The sequence below is a fragment of the Dryobates pubescens genome, chromosome 16 (assembly GCF_014839835.1).
Source record: "Dryobates pubescens isolate bDryPub1 chromosome 16, bDryPub1.pri, whole genome shotgun sequence".
Classification (NCBI taxonomy): Eukaryota; Metazoa; Chordata; class Aves; order Piciformes; family Picidae; genus Dryobates; species Dryobates pubescens.
In genome coordinates this window covers 22,655,167-22,674,210 of record NC_071627.1, presented here as the reverse complement: position 1 = coordinate 22,674,210, position 19,044 = coordinate 22,655,167, and the positions used below count along the sequence as shown (strand labels likewise).

General features: G+C 43.9%; 1 protein-coding gene across 2 annotated transcripts in view; it reads right to left on the bottom strand.

The window, feature by feature from the left end:
* ADAMTS2 (ADAM metallopeptidase with thrombospondin type 1 motif 2) overlaps positions 1 to 19,044 on the bottom strand; it is a 195,057-nt gene that overhangs the window by 38,190 nt on the left and 137,823 nt on the right. For both annotated transcript variants that reach the window (XM_054168297.1, XM_054168298.1), the window contains exon 5: positions 9,759 to 9,842. In XM_054168297.1, coding sequence (XP_054024272.1) covers positions 9,759 to 9,842 — 84 coding nt within the window. The remainder of the gene's footprint in view (positions 1 to 9,758; positions 9,843 to 19,044) is intronic.

Here is a 19,044-nt window from a genome sequence, read left to right as displayed (position 1 = left end):
ACAACAATGTAATCATAACACAAACCACTAGGATTTAGATGCTATACTGTACTCCGAGCATTTGTCATTCCAAAACACCTAAAGCAGAGCAAAATGTAGCCTGGGCCAAAAATAAGAGAGAAGTTATACAGTCGGTGTTTAAATACAGCTATGTTTGACGTGTCCTCTAATTGAGTGCATGAGTATTGACTACATGAAAAAGAAAATCCTCTTGTGGAAGAACAACTGGAATTGATAAAAGAAGTGACTGCCAAACTGAGGTCTGATTTTGGCAAAATTGGGATATTACAGTTCTGCAAATGTTCAGAAAAACAAATTAACAAACCAAATAGAGGCAAGGTTTGGACTCTGATACCACTGCGGAATGAAAAAGTCATCATATAATCCCATGCTGGATCGTAGTGCTTCCAGCCATGGCTCCCTTGGAAACTGAACTAATAACCCTCTTTACATGGTGGGACAGTCGTGGTGCCTTTCTTGCAAGTTTGTATACCTGTAAGAACAGACTTAAATAAACTTGGAGCGACTATTGCAGGGTAAAATCTTCGGGCAAAACTCCTCTTCAGTTAAACAAGGCTTGACCACTGTTGAGGTCTTTAATAACATCTCTCAGTAGTAAAACAAAACCAAACACACAAACCCCTGTTATCTACATCATCTCCACCTTCTTCTCCAAAGCTTCACAAAAGAAATCAATCCCTTCAAGGAGCTCAGTGAGAAATCTTACTGGAATATTCAACAAGCAAAGAATGCTGTAGAATGAAGTTGAGAAATCTCAAGTCATTTGTATGATTTGCTAATAGTTCTTTGCCTGATATGGATCTCCTCCTGTGTGTTCTACCAAATGAAAATCATCACATTTAATAAGATGCATGGATCAGAAAGCAAACAAAACCCACACACTATCAACATGTGCTTTGTTTAAGGCTAGCTGAATATTTGCAATGAAAGCTCTGCTTGACCGTCAAACAAGTGGAGAGTAGAAAAAAGGCCTTCATTTCTCAATAACCACTGCTTTGTAGCTGTCCTCTGTCACATGCCACCTCTGCACCTGAAATCTTGCCACTGGATGCCAGCACAAAAGCAAAAGATTGGTCTCTGAATGAACCAACACAACAGCTTATAGCACTTTTCTGATGAACACCAAGTCAGACCAGAGACCTAACCTGTCTCCTGCAGGGTATCCTGCAGCTCCCACATTGGCAAGGCCCAATAACTATTTTCACTGTAAACTTAAGTCCACTCTGACAGCAAAACCACCTCAGCCCAAGAGTATCTCAATGCTTATTTTTCATAACAGTGATTTTGGAGTTTGTCTTCAAGCAAATGAAAGGAGACCCAGCTGGTTAGTGTGGAGCATTGTGGGGGGTTTGTGTCCAACATAATGGTGAAACATAAAATCCCTTTGGCATAAGAGGGATCTAAGAACACTCCAGTCTGTAAAACACGTTTCAGCTGATGGCAATTTTAACATCAGAAATGCGGCACATGTACAGTTGAGCCTCACTGCTCTTTAAATTGGGAAACAAGGCATCCAGCAGCAAGTCAATTAAGTGTCCACATGCTACAGATATAAATAGCAAGTCAAGGTCCTAGGTCAGTGAGAAGGACTTGCAAAGAGTAAATAGTCTGCCTGCTGAGTACTCAGATCATTTGGCCACTAACCCCTTTTCTTTCTTCACTGTTGTGTAGCAGCCTGAAAAGAGAAACTCACTTATTTCTTAGCAAATTTTCACCCACTTTCAGCTATTTGTCAAGGGCTTCCTAATCAGAAAGACTCCAACAGTACTAACAGTGAATACTGCACGGCCAGGGAATCCCTGATCTGGGATTCACAGCAGTATCACCAGGCTATGCAATGGCTCTGCTTCAGACCAAAGAACCACATAAGCCGTGGTCCTCTCCCGACAGAAGGCACCAGGATGGTCAAGGGAAAGGAATTAGAGGAGTGCAAGTGTAGCTTGATATTTCCCTCAAAATAACCTCCAAGGTTCCAGTAGTCTTTGGATCAGAGATTTCCTGAACCAGACATCTTTATACTGCATTCTCATTCACCTTTCCATTTACCTCACCTTTACAGACAAATGATGCTGTCCTGCAAGAAAGGAGCTTTGGAAATCATGGGACCAGGCATAGCTTGTTACTGGACAGAACAGATGTAATATGTTTTGGAAGGATATTGTCCAGATATTTAGTCTTGTGGAGATATCACATAACTGATAATATTTTCTGTTGCAAGTCAATGGGGAGTTAGCAGAGGCAGGAAAGCCCAGCCCCTTCTTAAACAGAGCAAAAAAGGAGAAAGAGGAAAAGCAATGAACTGTGTGCAGTCCTAAGGACTGTAACTAAAGGCAAAATCCCTCCTTGTCAGACTGCAGAGAAAGTTTGGGGGCTAGCAGGCTGCATATGGAGAAGAGGTGTAGGTGTTACTGTTGGCCAGCAAAGGGCCAACACTGCCAGGAACATGCAGGTCCTGCAGCTGGCTGGGAGCTCAGACCTGGCTGGGAAGGACCTCTTTCCAAACAGGACAGCAGGCCTGTGGAGAGCATTACTCAGCTGATCAGCAGGAAAACTGCCAATGGAAGGAGAAACTTTCCTTTTCACAGCAAGAAAAGCAAAAAATCTGTGGGCATTTCAGAGAACTGCTGATGGAAACAGATGGAGACATTGGCCAAGAGGTGGAACGGTCTCAGCTGGGAGAAAATCCCCCATGTGAGGAGACACTGCAGAGGGTTATGAGGACAGTTTGCCCTAGAGAATCAGCCAAGGTCCTGGCTGTGGGAAATGATATATCTACTAATGCCTTCCATTTCCCTTCCTTTTTTGATTCTGCCTTTGTTTCTTCCCTACTCTCTTACTTCCTAGATGGAAGCAGTAGAAATAACTAAACAAAACTAGAAGACAATTGAGTTACAACCACCACTCATATAAAGAGGCAAAGCAAGGCTGTCAGAAATGGTTGCAAGTCAATACTAAGCAGGTCGAGAGGTCTTTGAGCCTTCTTTGCTACTTGTCTTTTGGGAAGTGATCACTGCAATGTCAAGTTCTCTGTTATGAAGACACTGAAGAAGAAGTCATTGCTGAAGCTGACTGGAAGGTCCTTCAAACACTTGCAGAGATTGGTTGGAAAGTAAGATAGAGGTCCTTTTTTTTTTTTTTTTTCCTTTAGTAAGAAATATTTCCAATGTTTTCCTTTATCAACTTCAAAGACAAAGTTATCTTAGAGGAAAACTGCAAATGTACTCTACTTTCTCCCCAAACTTATCCAGAATGTTCACATTACCAGTACAGATGGAAGAGACAGTGGCATCACACAGGGAATGGCAGCTTTCCTTAACCAACTGGTTTATTTATCTGCCCTTTGGCATAACTGCCTGGAACCTTGCGTTGGTGTTGATGAGGTACTTGATGACAAGGACATAGAAAATTCAAGCTGGTCAGAAGCTTGCTGGAAAAGAACCTTTCCTATCTCATCCATTAGGTGGTGCTCCAAGAGTACCAACGGGAAAGGCTTTGCTGCTCTTCAGTAGCTCCAGAAGGAGCAGAAATGTGCTTAACTTGATAGACTATGGTAGCAAAAGTTGGACCCTAGCAGTGTACACACTGGGGAGACAATTTAACACATAACTTTCCCTTCTTGAACGTGTAAAGTCTCTGCAAAACACACTGTTCACACTGCTCCTACTTGGCTCTTCTATTGTTCACAGTGTTTATTGGATTAGATCTTCAACATTGTTCTCTCATCCTGAACAAGACAAGCAAAACATAAACGAATACAATTATTGAGTGCCCATGGTAACCAAAGTATCAAAAATAGCTCATTCAGCAAACTGTCATTTTGCATTGAAAGGGTTTGTAAAGCTCTCCTGCAGCAGCAGTTTGTAATCATTTCTCAGTCTCTAATTCTGTCTAAATGTAAGCACATCAGGAATACAAAGTCCTGTTTATGTGATCTGCCAGCTCCACGCTCTTCAAGGTCCCAACAAAACATGCTGGGAAGTGATAAGCTATGAGTCTATGATATAAATAAGGCAATTCAACAATCTACCCAGACAAAACCAAGGAGGACAATATCTCCTTTCCTCTTCATCTCCACATTAAACAGATGAAAATAGTGCCAAAATATAAAGAGCAGTCAAAATGCTATGTAATGTACTATATAATATGTAGGCTCTGGCCAGCTCAGCCTGTGCAGAATTGGATATGGGAGATGGTCAAAGGTTGGGGTGAAGAGCTCCAGCCTCAGACATGTTTGTATAGCACAGCGCAGGATCAAGGCTTGATTTTTGCTAGTTCTTCCAGGTCTTCTGGATTTACCAATGTCAGTGGTAACTCAACTGCCATTAGTGACCTTCTAATGCAAGGAGAGGCTGGAGATGAGGAGACTTGGGGAGACCTCATCAGTGTACATAAATATCTACTTAGAGGGGAATAAATTTGAGCCAGAATCTTCTCAGGGGTATCCAGAGAAAGGACAAGAGGTAATGAGCACAAACTGAAACATAAGAAATTCTATTTAAATGCAAGAGAGAGACTGTAAGAGTGTTACTGCAGTTTTAGTGTGTATGTGGCCAAACACTGGGAAAGGTTGCCCAGGGAGGTTGTGGAGTCTCTCTTTTTGGTGACACTCAAAACCCAGCTGGACAAGGTCCTGAGCAACCTGCTCCAGATGACCTTGCTTTGAGCAGGGGGCTTGGTATAGATTATGCCCACACGTCCCTTCTGTGACCTTAATGTACAGCTAACAACCTCCTTGCACAGCTAGACACAACTGCTCAGACTCTTCATGTCTTCCTGGGACAAGCAGAGATAAGGGAAGCACTCAGCCCTTTCTCTCCAAACAGGGTCAACATCAAAAGGGTAAGGACAAACACTAGATTTAGAGGATAAACCTGGCTTGTCCTTCCATCTCAGCTCTGTCACCTGTGCACCCCTCTGGGAAACAGAGAGAACCACCTGACTCAGAGTGAACCACCCCTTCCCATCCTGGCTGAACCAAGAACATCTTCCCTTCTTGCATCGAGCTTAGACATGTAAAGGTCAGATGGCAGAGCTAGAGAGAGCACCATTTTATGCAAAGATTAAAGGTAAAGCCTTGTTCCAAATGAAAGCAGCAGGAGCTCTGCTAGCATCTCAGACACAACACAATTGAAAAATCCTTCTCAATTGGTCAGTCTTGCCCTGTGAGACATCCTGTGAGTCTTGTCCTGGAGGCATCAAGCCCATACTACCTTCTTCCTGAACTACCATTTTCAAGCTACTTGGGTTTTCTTCCCTCTCTATCTGCCTTGGTAGCCAGGTCCTGCTTTCAGTTTGAACAAGTTAACACATGCCCAGAGTACAACTGCTTGTTCTGGGGCCAGCACTGGTTTATAGCTAGCATGGCCTTCTCTCCCTACTGGTTTTCATCCCAGATACACACAGCCTCCCCCCCCCCCAGCCTATCCCACCCCATTCCAGCCTGTATATAGGTGACTGAAGCTCTGCATATTGCTCCAAAGGGGTGTTCAGGGGTTTCCTGCACTGCCACGTTCACATTTCCCAAGCAACAACCCTCACCAATCCTCGGGTGGCTGCACCCAGTGAGACTCCTGCAGGTTCTGCAAAAGCTTTTCTGACTTCTTTTCCTTTTCTTTTTTTCATTACTAACTGTCTCAATTACACCCACCCCAGCTAATGGGGGTGCTTTTCTCTGCTGCTCTGCAAGGACAGCTCATCTGCACACAAAGTCACCATTGTTGATGGACAGAGCGTGGGGCCGGAGCCAGGAATATATGAGGTCTTATCCCCAGCCTGCCAGTGGCCTTCCGTGTGGCCTTGGAAAATAACACTTAACATCTTTGTTTTTTTAGCTGTAAAAAGGGAATAATAATCTTTATTCATCCACCTCAAAGAGGTGATGAGAGGATTTTATGCAGTGCTCAGGATTTAAATGTTTCCAAACAAATTTTCTAATAACCAGTCAGAGTTTTCAAAGCCATTCTCAGCTCAACTCTTGCCACCTCCTCCTCTGCACCTGGTGAGGGTGGCTGCTTTGCTTATTCCCTTGAGTATTCTAGAGTTAGCTGGATTACAGAGCTGCTACAACCAAAATAGGTCTAAGTGGAATAATTTGCCCAAACATAGATTTTTATTCATCTCAAATGTATCGGCAGCTTCCAAAAACTGGAATCATTCTTTCTACTACTGAAGTCAAAAAGGCAGAAGCAAGCTGGCTCATCTTTTTGTCATTTGAAGAAGAATGTACTACACACACTCCAATTTCTTATTTTGCAGTATCCCAACACTTCAAAAAAAGCCTGTGACTTTGGGAGTCAGTGTAAAGAAAACAGAGAAATGCACAGGAGCTTCTGAAGCCATCGTGGATCTCGAGCAGCCTTTGCAGGACACATTTTGATGGAACTGTTAAATGAACAGGCAGTAGCCAGGCATGGTGGAAGCCTTCACATCACCTGGAATACTGCATCCAGGTCTGGAGCCCTCAATACAGGAAGGACATGGACCTGATGGAGCAAGTTGAGAGGAGGGTCATAAAAATGATCAGAGGGTTGGAGCACCTCTGCAACAAAGACAGGGAGTTGGGGTTGGTCAGCCTGGAGAAGAGAAGGCTCTGGGGAGACCTGATAGCAGCCTGCCAGTGGATGCAGAAGGATGTAGAGAGACTATTTGCAAATGCCTGCAGTGTCAGGATGAGGGGCAATAGCTTCAAACTAGAGAACCCATTTAGATTGGATGTTAGGAACAAGTTATTTACCATGAGGGTGGTGAAACACCTAGAACAGGCTGCCCAGGGACTTGCTTGAGGCCCCATCCCTGGAGATATTCAAGGTGAGGCTGGACAGGGCTCTGAGTGACCTGATCTACTTGAGGATGTCCCTGCTGACTGCAGAGGGGGTTGGACTGGATGACTTTTGGAGGTCCCTTCCAACCCAGACCATTCTATGATGATTCTATCAGCCCCTCTGGTGTGTTGAATTGAGTTGTTCATGTGTTGGAAGTCCCAAGAGAAATGTGGGGTGTCAGGCTGGCAGCTTCGGTATGCCCACCCCAGACAGAGCACAGCCACACGCTGCCTTCTCCAGGAACACACCACCAGCCAGTGCCCAAGCCTGCTGCTCCTTAGCAGGTCTTGACCTGCTATACCCTCAGACTAAGTCCAGAGGTGAAAACTTACACAAAATGTTAACTCAGCAAAACCATGGCAGGTATTTTGAACCTGCCCTGAAACAGCTTCACTGTGTGATCACCAAGGAAGGTCTCCCATGTTTGCGTCTTAGCAGGGCCCTTAATGCAATTACTGGAACGACTGAAACTTTTGAACATGTAGTTGAGAAATCAGTACACCTCAAGGAAAACATTAAGACATCAGTACACCTCAAGGAAAATACTAAAGAAATAAGTACCTTTCAAGGAGTGGAGTACCTTCAAGCAAGAATCACTGAAAAGCTGGTTGCTATGCAACTCAAGTGTTGTCCATATTATTCCTATCAACAGCTGACATATTGTACAAAATACTATGATCCTTTTCAAAACCCACCACAATAGAGTAAAAGGCTGTTCAGGGGTGGGGAATTGGCAGTAGCTCAGAGTGCTGTCATAAACCTGACGTTGATGGGACATACTTCATCAATTACAGAACCAGAATGTAATTATTATGATTATTTAAATGGCACCCTTGATAATATATATAAATTGCCCACAATGAAGCAAATGATTCTGAAGATATCAGCTACAGGCTTTCAAAAGAAATGCTTACTCTAACAAGGCTGGGATAATGTTTTCACAGCGTGAAGCCAAGCAGGCTGCTTCATTCATGCACTGCTTTAACTTCTACACATGCCCTTCCTTTTATTAGGTACTTTGAATATATGTTCCTCAAAACTGGTGGTGCTGGTGTGCTGGCTAAGAAAATATTGAAGATTTTTGTTCTAATTCCTCAGAACAGGGTCAGAAAGTAAGGACCATGCACCTTTTCTCCCTGCTTTTCCACTGCTAAATAATCCCAACTCTCTGAAACCTCCTCACTTTCTACTCTGTTGTACTACTCCTCTGATGAGGAGCTTTAAAAAACATGAAGATAACAAAACCCCAAACATATTCTTATGCAGCCAGGGCATGCAGGTGCTTCACCATCAGGTGGAACAGCCCTGAAATGACACCTGTCATATGCTTTTCACTTTTTTCAGAGAGCCATAAATAAGAACCAGATAGAGAAATACAAGGAAAATTATCTTCATGGTTACTTAGGGCAAGATTGGGATACTACAGCTAGTCTATATCATGCCCTGCTGAAGCCTTGCTCCTGTTTTCATGGATTTGATGTTAATTTGGCAAAAAAAGAGGACACAGGTGCTGAACAGTTCGATACTTTTGAGAAGCATTCAGCATTTCATTCCTCTTTACCCAAGTTTTGCTTGGAGAGTGACCCCTTCCATAGCAACAAGGAAAGGAAGAACACTGTATTCTTAATTACAGATTGGATCTGAGAGCTTTTGCCTCCTGGTTCCCATCCCACTGAACTCACTCGACTTTAAGCACATGTGCAGTGCCACTAGGGTTAAACACAAGTTTAAATCAGTTTTTGGAATGAGGCTGTAGCCCTCAGCACCTTGCAGAACTTGTGCTTATTGTTACTTGCACACAGTTCTAGCACAACACCTTGTGTTTTGTTTAGGAAACAAACATTCACCACTTTTCATGCATTATGCCAAACAAATCTGAAAAGACACACTGCCACAGCTTAAGCAACAGCTTCAAATGGCACAGGCAAAGCCCAGAAGAAATGGATATTTTTTTATTAAAGTGAAGTTCAAATGATAACCAAATATTGCTTGGCCAGCAGCACTCTGCCAGCATGAAGGCATTTAACAAGTCCAAATGCCAGGCGCTGCACTTTGGCCACAACATTCCCATGCAGGCTGGGGTCAGAGTGGCTGGAGAGCAGCCAGACAGAAAGGGACCTGGGGGTACTGGTTGACAGCTGGCTGAACATGAGCCAGCAGTGTACCTAGGTGGCCAAGAAGGCCAGTGGCATCCTGGCCTGTATCAGGAATAGTGTGGCCAGCAGGAGCAGGGAAGTCATTGTGCCCCTGTACTCAGCACTGGTTGGACCACACCTTGAGTACTGTGTCCAGTTCTGGGCTTCTCAATTTGGGAAGGACATTGAGACTCTTGAACATGTCCAGGGAAGGGCAGCAAGGCTGGGAAGGGGTCTGGAGCACAGCCCTGTGGGGAGAGGCTGAGGGAGCTGGGGGTGTTTAGCCTGGAGATGAGGAGGCTCAGGGGAGACCTTCTTGCTCCCTACAACTACCTGAAGGGAGGTTGTAGCCAGGAGGGGGTTGGTCTCTTCTCCCAGGCAACCAGCACCAGGGGAAGTTTAGGCTCAAGGTGAAGAGAAAGTTCTTCCCAGAAAGAGCAATTGGCCATTGGAATGTGCTGCCCAGGGTGGTGGTGGAGTCACCATCCCTGGAGGGGTTCAAAAAAGGATTGGATGTTGCCCTTGGAGCCATGGTTTAGTTGTCAGGAGGTGTTAGGTATTAGGTAATAGGTTGGACTTGATGGTCTCTGAGGTCTTTCCCAACCCGGTTGATTCTGTGATTCTATATGGAAACAAAACTTTTCTTTCTATTCCCTGACTGGTAAGGTCAATTTATGAATTAAAATGCAAACCCAATAGCTGCCCCCAGCAACTCCACTGGACTGAAAGGAATGAAGCCCAGGGATACTGATACCCTCCATGCAGATTAACCTTTGCTTACCTTGCCGTAGCTCAGCAGGATTATCCTCACCAAGACAACATTAATGTGAGCACCCAGAGACTCGTCATGATAGATTTCATTAACCTGCAAAAGAGTTCAGCACTTTAACCACCGAGCTGGCAAGAAGCAACTAGCAAAGCAATGATGCAGCAGGACCTTTCCTGCACTGTCATTAAGCCAAACATCCTATATGAACTGAAGAAAACTCCACCAGTGTGAGAGGGAATGTTTTAATGGTTTCTTCTCTAAACTCTGTTGTAGCCTCCCAACAGGCCTTAAGTCAGGCAACCATTTAAAATCAACACATTATCACACACTTCATATTAACAGGTATTTAACTGCCAATCTAAATGGACTTACACACATTGTGGTGCACCTAGACAATGCAGCTGAGCTGCTCTCAGAGCTAGTGTTGCTAAGAAGGAAGATTCCCAGCTACCACCTACCTCATCCCAGCTCAGTGTGCCTGTTGGAGCCCAGAGCCCAATAACCCAAGCAAACCCCTGAAGAGCTGGGCAAATGATGCATGGGGAAGGGAACAAGGACAAACAGGACTGCTCTCCTGAGAGCCATTTGCTGGATCAGCTCAGCTATAGCCTGTAGATTGTGTAGCCTGGAGAAGAGGAGGCTCAGGGGAGACCTTATTGCTCTCTACAACTACCTGAAGGGAGGTTGTAGCCAGGTCTCTTCTCTTAGGCAATCAGCAACAGAACAAGAGGACACAGTCTCAAGCTGTGCCAGGGGAGGTTTAGGCTGCATGTTAGGAAGAAATTCTTCCCAGCAAGAGAGACTGGCCATTGGAATGGGCTGCCCAGGGAGGTGGTGGAGTCACCATCATTGGAAGTGTTTAAGAAGAGCCTGGATGAGGCACTTGGTGCCATGGTTGAGTTGATCAGATGGTGTTGGGTGATAGGTTGGACTCGATGATCTCAAAAGTCTTTTCCAATCTGGTGTATTCTGTAACTCTTCCATCTGGGACCCATCACATCAGCCTCTGACAAGAGGATCTAGCTCCCTCACAAAGCGTGGTCGGGCACATGGGTGTCAAAACTCATCAGTGTTAAACTTTGCCAGCACAACAAAAGCTACAAAATGCCAGCAAAGGTAAACCTCTTTTTTTTTTTTTTTTCCCTTTTTCCCCCTCTGCCTCTTTTTTTTTTTCAGTTTTATTTATATTAGAGCTCCATAACTGAACGTGCACATGGGGAAGTCACCCTAGGGAGCAGAGAAAACTGTAACTAATTAAAGAATGAAATGTGGATGCCTAAAGATTCTTTAGGAAATGCTGCTACAAGCAACGTAGGCAAATACTAACTGTTAAAGAGGCTGATTGAGGCATTCAGTGATGAAGACTGCATGAGACTCAGCCAAATGGCAGGGGTTTAGCTCTACAAATTAGAAGAGGCAGATGAGATTCCCTGCAAGGCAAATGCCTTTCCTGAAACCTCCTTCCCTTGGCAAAGGCTGCACCACACTGGACTGCTTTGCTGGCTGGACCTAAAATTCAATTTATTCCTACAAAAGGGATTCATTACTACAAGCTAATAAGTAACTTTCAGAAAACCTTTCATTAGAAATGTAGTAAATAATGTCCTGTTTCTTCAGTCAGCCCTAGTTTTAATGGCCCATCTTTTATCTCTGTAAAAATCATTAAAACTAAATACATCAGTGCAGGCTTTGTTAAGCAATCCCCACTGACATTTTAAAGTGAATTCTAATTAATTTTATCAGTATTTTTGGATATAAAAGTCTAATTTTATGCCTGGTAAATGTCCAAGTTTAGAGAGGTCCTCAGCTTCCTGGGCTGTTCGTAGGAGACAATGTGGCTGAAGCACAGCTCCAGGAGCAGACTCACACCCTGCATCTGCCCAGGCACCTGGGGACCGTGCCGTGGGATGCCTGGCTCCAGGGTTGTTACTGCTGACTCGTTGATATTGTTGGCTGCATGATGGTGGTTGAGGAGCCCATGGCTATGACTGGCTTCAGAGGCCAGGATTTTCACAGCAGTGCAGAGTTAGGTGATCTGTTCAGACCTGCTTTGTACACAGTACCTCTGGAAACCAAATCACTTATTTCCAGGTTCAAAGAGGAGCTTAGAAGACTTCACTTTTTACTCCTGCATTGAAAAAAAACCCAACATTGACTTTTCTTTTGAGGACCATTACTGACCATGAAGAGGCAAAACACAAACATGCATTCAGCTTTACAAAAAACCTTTCAACCCAGGAAAAAGACCCTTGCATGTTATCAAAGGAGGGAAGGATATTACCATGCCCCATTCCTTGTACAGTGGGAAGAGAGCACACACATCAAGGACACAAGGCTGAAATAAGCTGTAAATTACCTATAAATGAAATAAATACTGACAAACTCCTGTGTACAGAGGGCAGTAAACACAGCATGTAGATAAGTATTTAATTAGTTCATAAAACATAATCCAAATTGCTGCACCCTGCTCTCTCATTAGCTTCCAGAATTTAACCTAAGCCTCTTTTAACAATAGTGGAGTAAGGGAACAACCCTATCGCTGCTGGTGCCAAAACAAAACTTGGCTTCAAAACCTTGACGGAGCAGAACTGAGACACTGTTTGACTGTTCTTGCAAATGACATCTAACAAAGTGTGAACGAGCAGGAAAGCACCAGCAGTGTAAAAAGCTGCTCAGTTCTCTAGGGATTCTGGATTTTCTGCAAGACACTGGGGCAATTCAAAGCTCTAGGGCTTGGTTTTATTAATAAGGATGAGTCCAAGCCCTCTTCACACAGCAGCTGAACTGAACCCTCTGTGCCTTTCTCTAAACTAAACACTGCCTTCACTGCACGTAGATAATATGCTGAAATAGATGCTTTGCTTTGCTTTTTTCCCCCCAGCATGGCCTAAATTGCACCTATTTGTTTCAGGAAGTTATCCAAGACATGAGATCTAGGTGACTGAACGCTGCGTTCTCAAAGGTTCACCGAAAGTGCACACACCGAAAGGGTCTCCACAATCCCTAGCTCAGAGTCTCCACATTTCCACCTGTTATTTCAACAGGAGAGCAGAGTTACTGCAGTTCATGGCATAGGGCACAAAATGACCAACCAGCCTGTGCAATTGGAAAGCTCCAGGCTCCCATCCAACACAACTGCAGAAACGTTTGCTTCAAAGCAGAGATAATCATGCAATGGATGTATGTGTTCAGATGTCTGTGTAATAAAGGCACACATGTGGGAAAATGGTTGCCTAGTACTTTTCCAGCAGGACATCCTGGTTTATATCAACCCCAACAAAATCAGATTCAATCTCCTGTTGTTCCTAGATCAGTAAGTCTAAAATTACGTCGCTGCTATGAAAAGAAACTACAGAGACCATCCCAAAATCACAGCTCCTGAACAGAAGGCAGTGAATGCATTAAACCTTGTTAGATGTCCTACAGTGATTCAGCATTTATAGAGGCTGGGCAAATCTTAAGGAATTCAAAGCATGGTGGAATACAGTAAAGAGACTTTCATCAAGCTGCTGTAGTTCACACACTATTTTGGGACAACTTTGGTTTATTTTTCTGGGATACTTCTATCAAAGCAAAGCATGGATTTCTATTTAAAGTTTCTCTTTAGAAATCAGGCTGGCACAGACTGGTGCACTGTAAGAAAAACAAAGACTTTATTTTGTTCTTCTGTTCCTTTCTGCTTATTTTATAATTATTCTGTCCTGAGTGTGTTTCAAGTCAGCAAAGTAAGCACCTAAAATACATCAAAAAAGGGGAAAAAAAAGAAACCAACTAAAGACAAGCTGAGGATCTGTGAGATGCACCCTGCTTGGTAAAAGTAGTACTGGAAAGGTTTCTATTATTGAGCAAAGCGGGGCCCAGGCCTAAAAGGGAACTTTGAAAAGTGCTGTAACACAAATGTTCATAAAGAGTCTGCAGTTTTGCTAGTGCTGGTGCAGAGCGGGTTACCTGCTGACAGCTGGCAGGATTTTTAGGGAAGGATATTCTGCATATTTTGGCAAGTCATTGGCAAACTCACCCATGCAGTCTGAAGGAGTTCCCAGCCTTGCAAAGTCTGTTAGCATCAGCTATGCGAAAGCCAGTCCACTTCATCACACCAGGGCTCCATCCCACTGAACCATGAATGGCTGAGCTCATCCTGAGGTGCCCCCTCTGCGGCTCCACGCGGTACACCGCACGGCTGGGTGAGCGCCGCTTCCCTGGGCTGCCTGAGCACACACCCCCCCCCCGATGGACATCAGAGAGTTTCAACCTCTGGCTACCATCAGCCCCAAGCAACTCTGAGCCAGCTACAGCAGCCATCAGAGGGCTTATCTAACCATTCAGAGAGACGCAGTTTACACATCTGGCTTTCCAGCCACCACAAATTGCTGATCCATCCAAGCCAATTAGAGTGCCCTCTGATCACTCAACCTCCTTACTGAACTACTGTTGCAGAAGACACTGATGGCTACGTGCTCTCAGGCAGAGAGGGGACCATGTATGGATGTCTCCAGGCTGACAGAAGAGGAGCTGGACAGCATCAGCCCCTTCCCTCTGGGATGGCAGAGCTCCTGGCAAGCCATTGTTTAAGCCCAGCCTGAGATGCAGCTCATTCATCAGATCATAATTATCTGCAGCAAAGCTTTGGTGCCTGGTGGGCATCCAGTGATTGTCTATTTCTGTAAGAAATGGCTGTTTTGAATTACAGAATAGGAACCAGAAATGCCATGGTGGATACTGAGCACAAACTTTTGTAATCTGACCCTTCCCCAAAGTGTTCTCCTCTCACTTTATTTCTCTGTGTTCCCACTTCAAACAGCACTGTCCTCTTCGATTTTCATCGCCTCCTTTATGCTTTTGAAGATTTCAAACTAGCATTTCTAACATTCCCAAAGCTTCATCTTAATCCCACAGGAATAACATTACATCAGTTCCTTGGGTGAATGAATGATGGTCACACAGAGAGTCATCAGGCAAAATCCAGGGCTCCCAGTCCCCCTTTCTAGTCCTTACAAGGCATTTCCTCATTTCCTCAGAGAGGAACTCCTTTTTTTCTGAAATCTGTGTTGAGCATCAGAAGGAGAAAAGAATAATGAAAGCACACAACACACATGAAGCTTAAAGGTCAAACTGTGATCTCAGATTTGGAAAACATCTATCCCTCAGCTCAAATCCACCAGCAACAGGCAGGGTTCGAAGAGCTTGGCAACGGACATTGCAAAGCAGAGAAAAGAATCTGGCATTTTGTATGCAAATAGGAGTCCCAGTCCTGATTCACCTTCCCTGGTGTCACAGGCACTAGATGTTACCAAGTCCAAGTTAGCTGCTTCTGATCAAAATGAAAAACGTTCCCCAGAGCAGATGTGTTGGCAAGGCACCAGGTAGCTTTATGTTATGGGTCTCTATCTCATCTTTGACTGAAACTTTGGCTGCAGAAAGGTCATAGACTTTGTTTTCTGACTTCATGGCCAATTTATTTTTCTTAGTTCCTCCCTCAGGCTCTTGGAACTCCTTATTCTTGCCCACAAACCACTGCTCTGAGAAGTTTCTCTAAACACTGTAAATCACCTTTGCACCCAAAGATTCAGTATTCTGAATTACTGTCTCAAGATCACTTTAATAAAATCAACTACAGTATCAAAAAAATAATTAAGCAGATTCACTTATTCTCTTACTCCAGTGGACAGGGACATGGTATCAATGCAATAAATACAAATCTAAGTGGTTTGGCTAAGAAAAGCATCTAAGATGTGAAAAATGATATTAATTATTCATGATCCATCAGACAAACCACACTGTCACAGCTCCAAAGTCCCTGGCTGCAACCTTTACAGCTAAAGTTCATGTTGGTATTTGGAGGAAAGGGAGAAAAAAGTCTTTTAGCAGTAACTATGCTCTACTTCAAGGATGGTACCAAACCCTATGTGATGCTCTCTGCTCCGTTCAAGAGAGCAGCAAGGAAGATTCCAGTTAATAATAATGAGCAATGCTCGCCTAATTGGCACTGGAAACAGTACCCCTGTGGACACAAATAAAGCCTGTAAGAGTTGAGAGAAGGAACCTCCTGCAGGACCCAATCCTGAATACAGGTTCCACTGTCATGTGATAATGAAGATAATAGACAAGTATAATGTCCTGAGGCCTCATCAGAAGCTGTTCTTCTCACTAGACACAGCTATTGGTCTAAACATGGAGTTAACTCACATCTGTTTACATTTTCAGGCAAACTAGAATTTGGCTATTGGCACCTGAAGCTCCTTGGATGAATAGAGCTGGACTTGCACTTGTTAGTTGTGGAAATTCTTAAGAGTTAGTCCAGATCTGAAGTGCACATCCTGAAATAAACTGATTTGAAATAATGACTACTGGTGTTTATAAGTTATTTAATGATTAAAAATCCAGTCAATTCTATAGTACTGAAATATTCCTCCCATCTGAAACCCACGCTTTATAGTTCTATAAGCAAAATCCTGCATACAGGGTGCACCATTATTTCAAAGGATTCAATCATCACTTTCTTTTTAAGAGCCTGAATTAGCCAGGCTTTCAGGTTTTCATCCAATTGCCAGCTAGAAATGGATGGCATTTCTGCCCTTTCCTCTCATTAGGGACTTGCTGTTCTGTACCTGCAAACCTTCATCCTTCATCAGCCAGAGATAGGGAAGCAGAGATCTCATCTATAACAGCAGTATCATGTACATCCTATTAAAGAGGATGAATAACATATTCAAAAGTGCCTCAGGGCCACAATTTCAAAGACATGTGTAGTGCTGAAAGATGCAGGTGAAAGACTCCTGGGGCTTTCCAAAACCCCCAGCTGCATAACTCCCATGGATTCCAATTATTCAAATGAAAAGTTGTTTAATGTGTTTGTTCTGGAGCTGAAGTTTCACCTAATGACTGGGAGAGACATGAACCCAGGGGCTAATTTTTAGAACTGATTTTCACTGATTTCAAAAGCAGGTGAATGCCTAAATATCCAGATAAATCTAGCTCAGAGTGAGGCATACATCCTATTTAAGGCCTACCTCCCTTTGATATAATGGCAATTAGGCAGCTATCTACTTCGAGGAGATTGGATTTAGCATCACAAACATCTTGGTGCTATATATTCTATTAAATGGATTTAACAGACTAAACCTTAAATATTTGCAATATCACAACTTTTAAAAGCATGGAAAGGAAATGAAAGACTTTTGTTCCTGAAAACTGTCAAATCATTTTGTTAAAATTACATACTTTTAGACAGAATTCTTCCAGGAAATCTACAAGGATGGCAACTGCCAGCATCAGAAAACGGGGTAGTTGAGGAATTGAATCACAGAATCAACCAGGTTGGAAAAGACCTCAGAGATCATCAAGTCCAACCTTTTACCTAATATCTAACACCTTCTGACAACTAAACCATGGCTCCAATCTTTTTTGGAACGCCTCCAGGGACGGTGACTCCACCACCTCCCTGGGCAGCACATTCCAATGGCCAATTACTCTTGCTGGGAAGAACTTTCTCCTCACCAGCTGAGGAATATTGTGGAGGAATAAAGACAAAGGATACAAGAAAAAGTTAAAACAGGGGCCTCAATGGGAAAAAAAACCCCACAGTTTGAGGAGGGGTATGAAACCTGAAGACTTGATGTCAAGAAAGATGAAAGACTTTGCTATCTGGAGTGGCCAAGTTACTGGGAGCTCACATACTGCACCTCTGCCTCTTCAATAAGTCTGTTTTGAAGATATCCATTCTGGATGTGACCCTAAACACAAGATTGCAGAGGCTGAAACAGTCACCCTAATCAGTATTGCAAGCCCAGCCTGGTAAATGCGCTGGTGAGGCTGAGGTCAGCTGCTCTTCCACAGCAGGCTGCACAATGCTGAAAACTGTTTTAAAGAGGGTTATGAAATGAGCAGAGAACTTCAGCCCTGGGGCTGGCTACCACCAATACCCACTTTAGCTCAATAAATCCCATTCAGCACCCTGTTCCTCCTCCCTAAATGTCCTGCAGTGAAATCTTTTTGTTTCCCAAGGAAGAGGATAATTCTCTTTCTATTATTTCCAAACACTTGTCTGAGCAGATCAATTCCCTGGGAATTTGAGCAGCCTTCTTGCTGAAATTAAATCACCTTCCACGTTCCTGAGTAAATACAGAGCTGCAAGGTACAGGCCAAATCTCTCTCCTCTGTTGCAATGCTCCTGGATGCTATAAATACAATTTGTGCAACGTGTGGGCTCATGCTTGGAAATGCAGAGGACTGTGCAGGCTAATATCCTTCCCAGGAAGAAACACAGCATGACGTCCGACAGAAAATGGTGCGAGCGCGAGATGGCTGAGGGTCTCTGAAGCAAAAACAATGGCATGTTTACCAAAGATGGACTGAAGGTCTCGATGGTGCTGAGCAGAGAAAAGAGAGGATGTCAAGAGAAACCAAGGTTTTTATAAGAGGAAATGACTGGAGGATGAAAAAGGGGTGGCAAGAAGCCAAGCTCACCGCGGTGACCGGCTGGTGTACAGTCAGGCGATGCGCGGCTGCAGCCCTAAGTGTTAAAAATCCTCTGGCGTCTGTCACCATCCCTTTGGGAGTGACTTCATTTCCAAACAGCTATGCAAGATAGCCAGGACACCCGAGCCCTGTTCTCTCTCACTTTATGGCTTTTAGGTGTGGACTGTAACACATCACTGAAGCAGCACAAAACAGATTTACTGAGCATGTCGTTGTGCCGGGCTTGGAAAAAAGATAGATTGCTTGGATTGGGTTGGTGGTAGGGTTCCACCCAACAGCCCTGGGAGAAGTTAATTGAGGACAACTGCTCATGCCACCACAAACTGTGAAATCAGGCAAAGAGGAGAGAAGCAGCCATACTGGGAACTGCTTCTGGGACAGTGGTATCATGTCTCCAGGAGAAGGGAGGATTCACCTGGGGTTTATTTCATTTTTGGAACAACAGGAATTCAGCTATTTGATCACTCTCTTATCTCCAGTAAAGACTCCACTAGTATTTGATTCTCTTACTGTGCATTCTTTGATTTTATCCTTACTACCTCATTACTGTAAGAAGCTAACTGATTTTATGCTTACTGCCTTGCTACTGTACAAAGCTAATTGATTACAGCCATAAAACCAGCAGGGTACACACAATCTGATGGTTATGGGAGGATCTTCCACCAGATTTAAGACAGCTGGAACTTGGTGTAGCTGCTGCTTCTTTTCTAGCTACCCTCAGACCTACACATCTCATCAGAAACCCACTGCATCCATGTGACCTGTAACAGCTGGAGACCCCAAGGCTGGCCCAAAGGAAAACAAAACCCCAAACAAACCC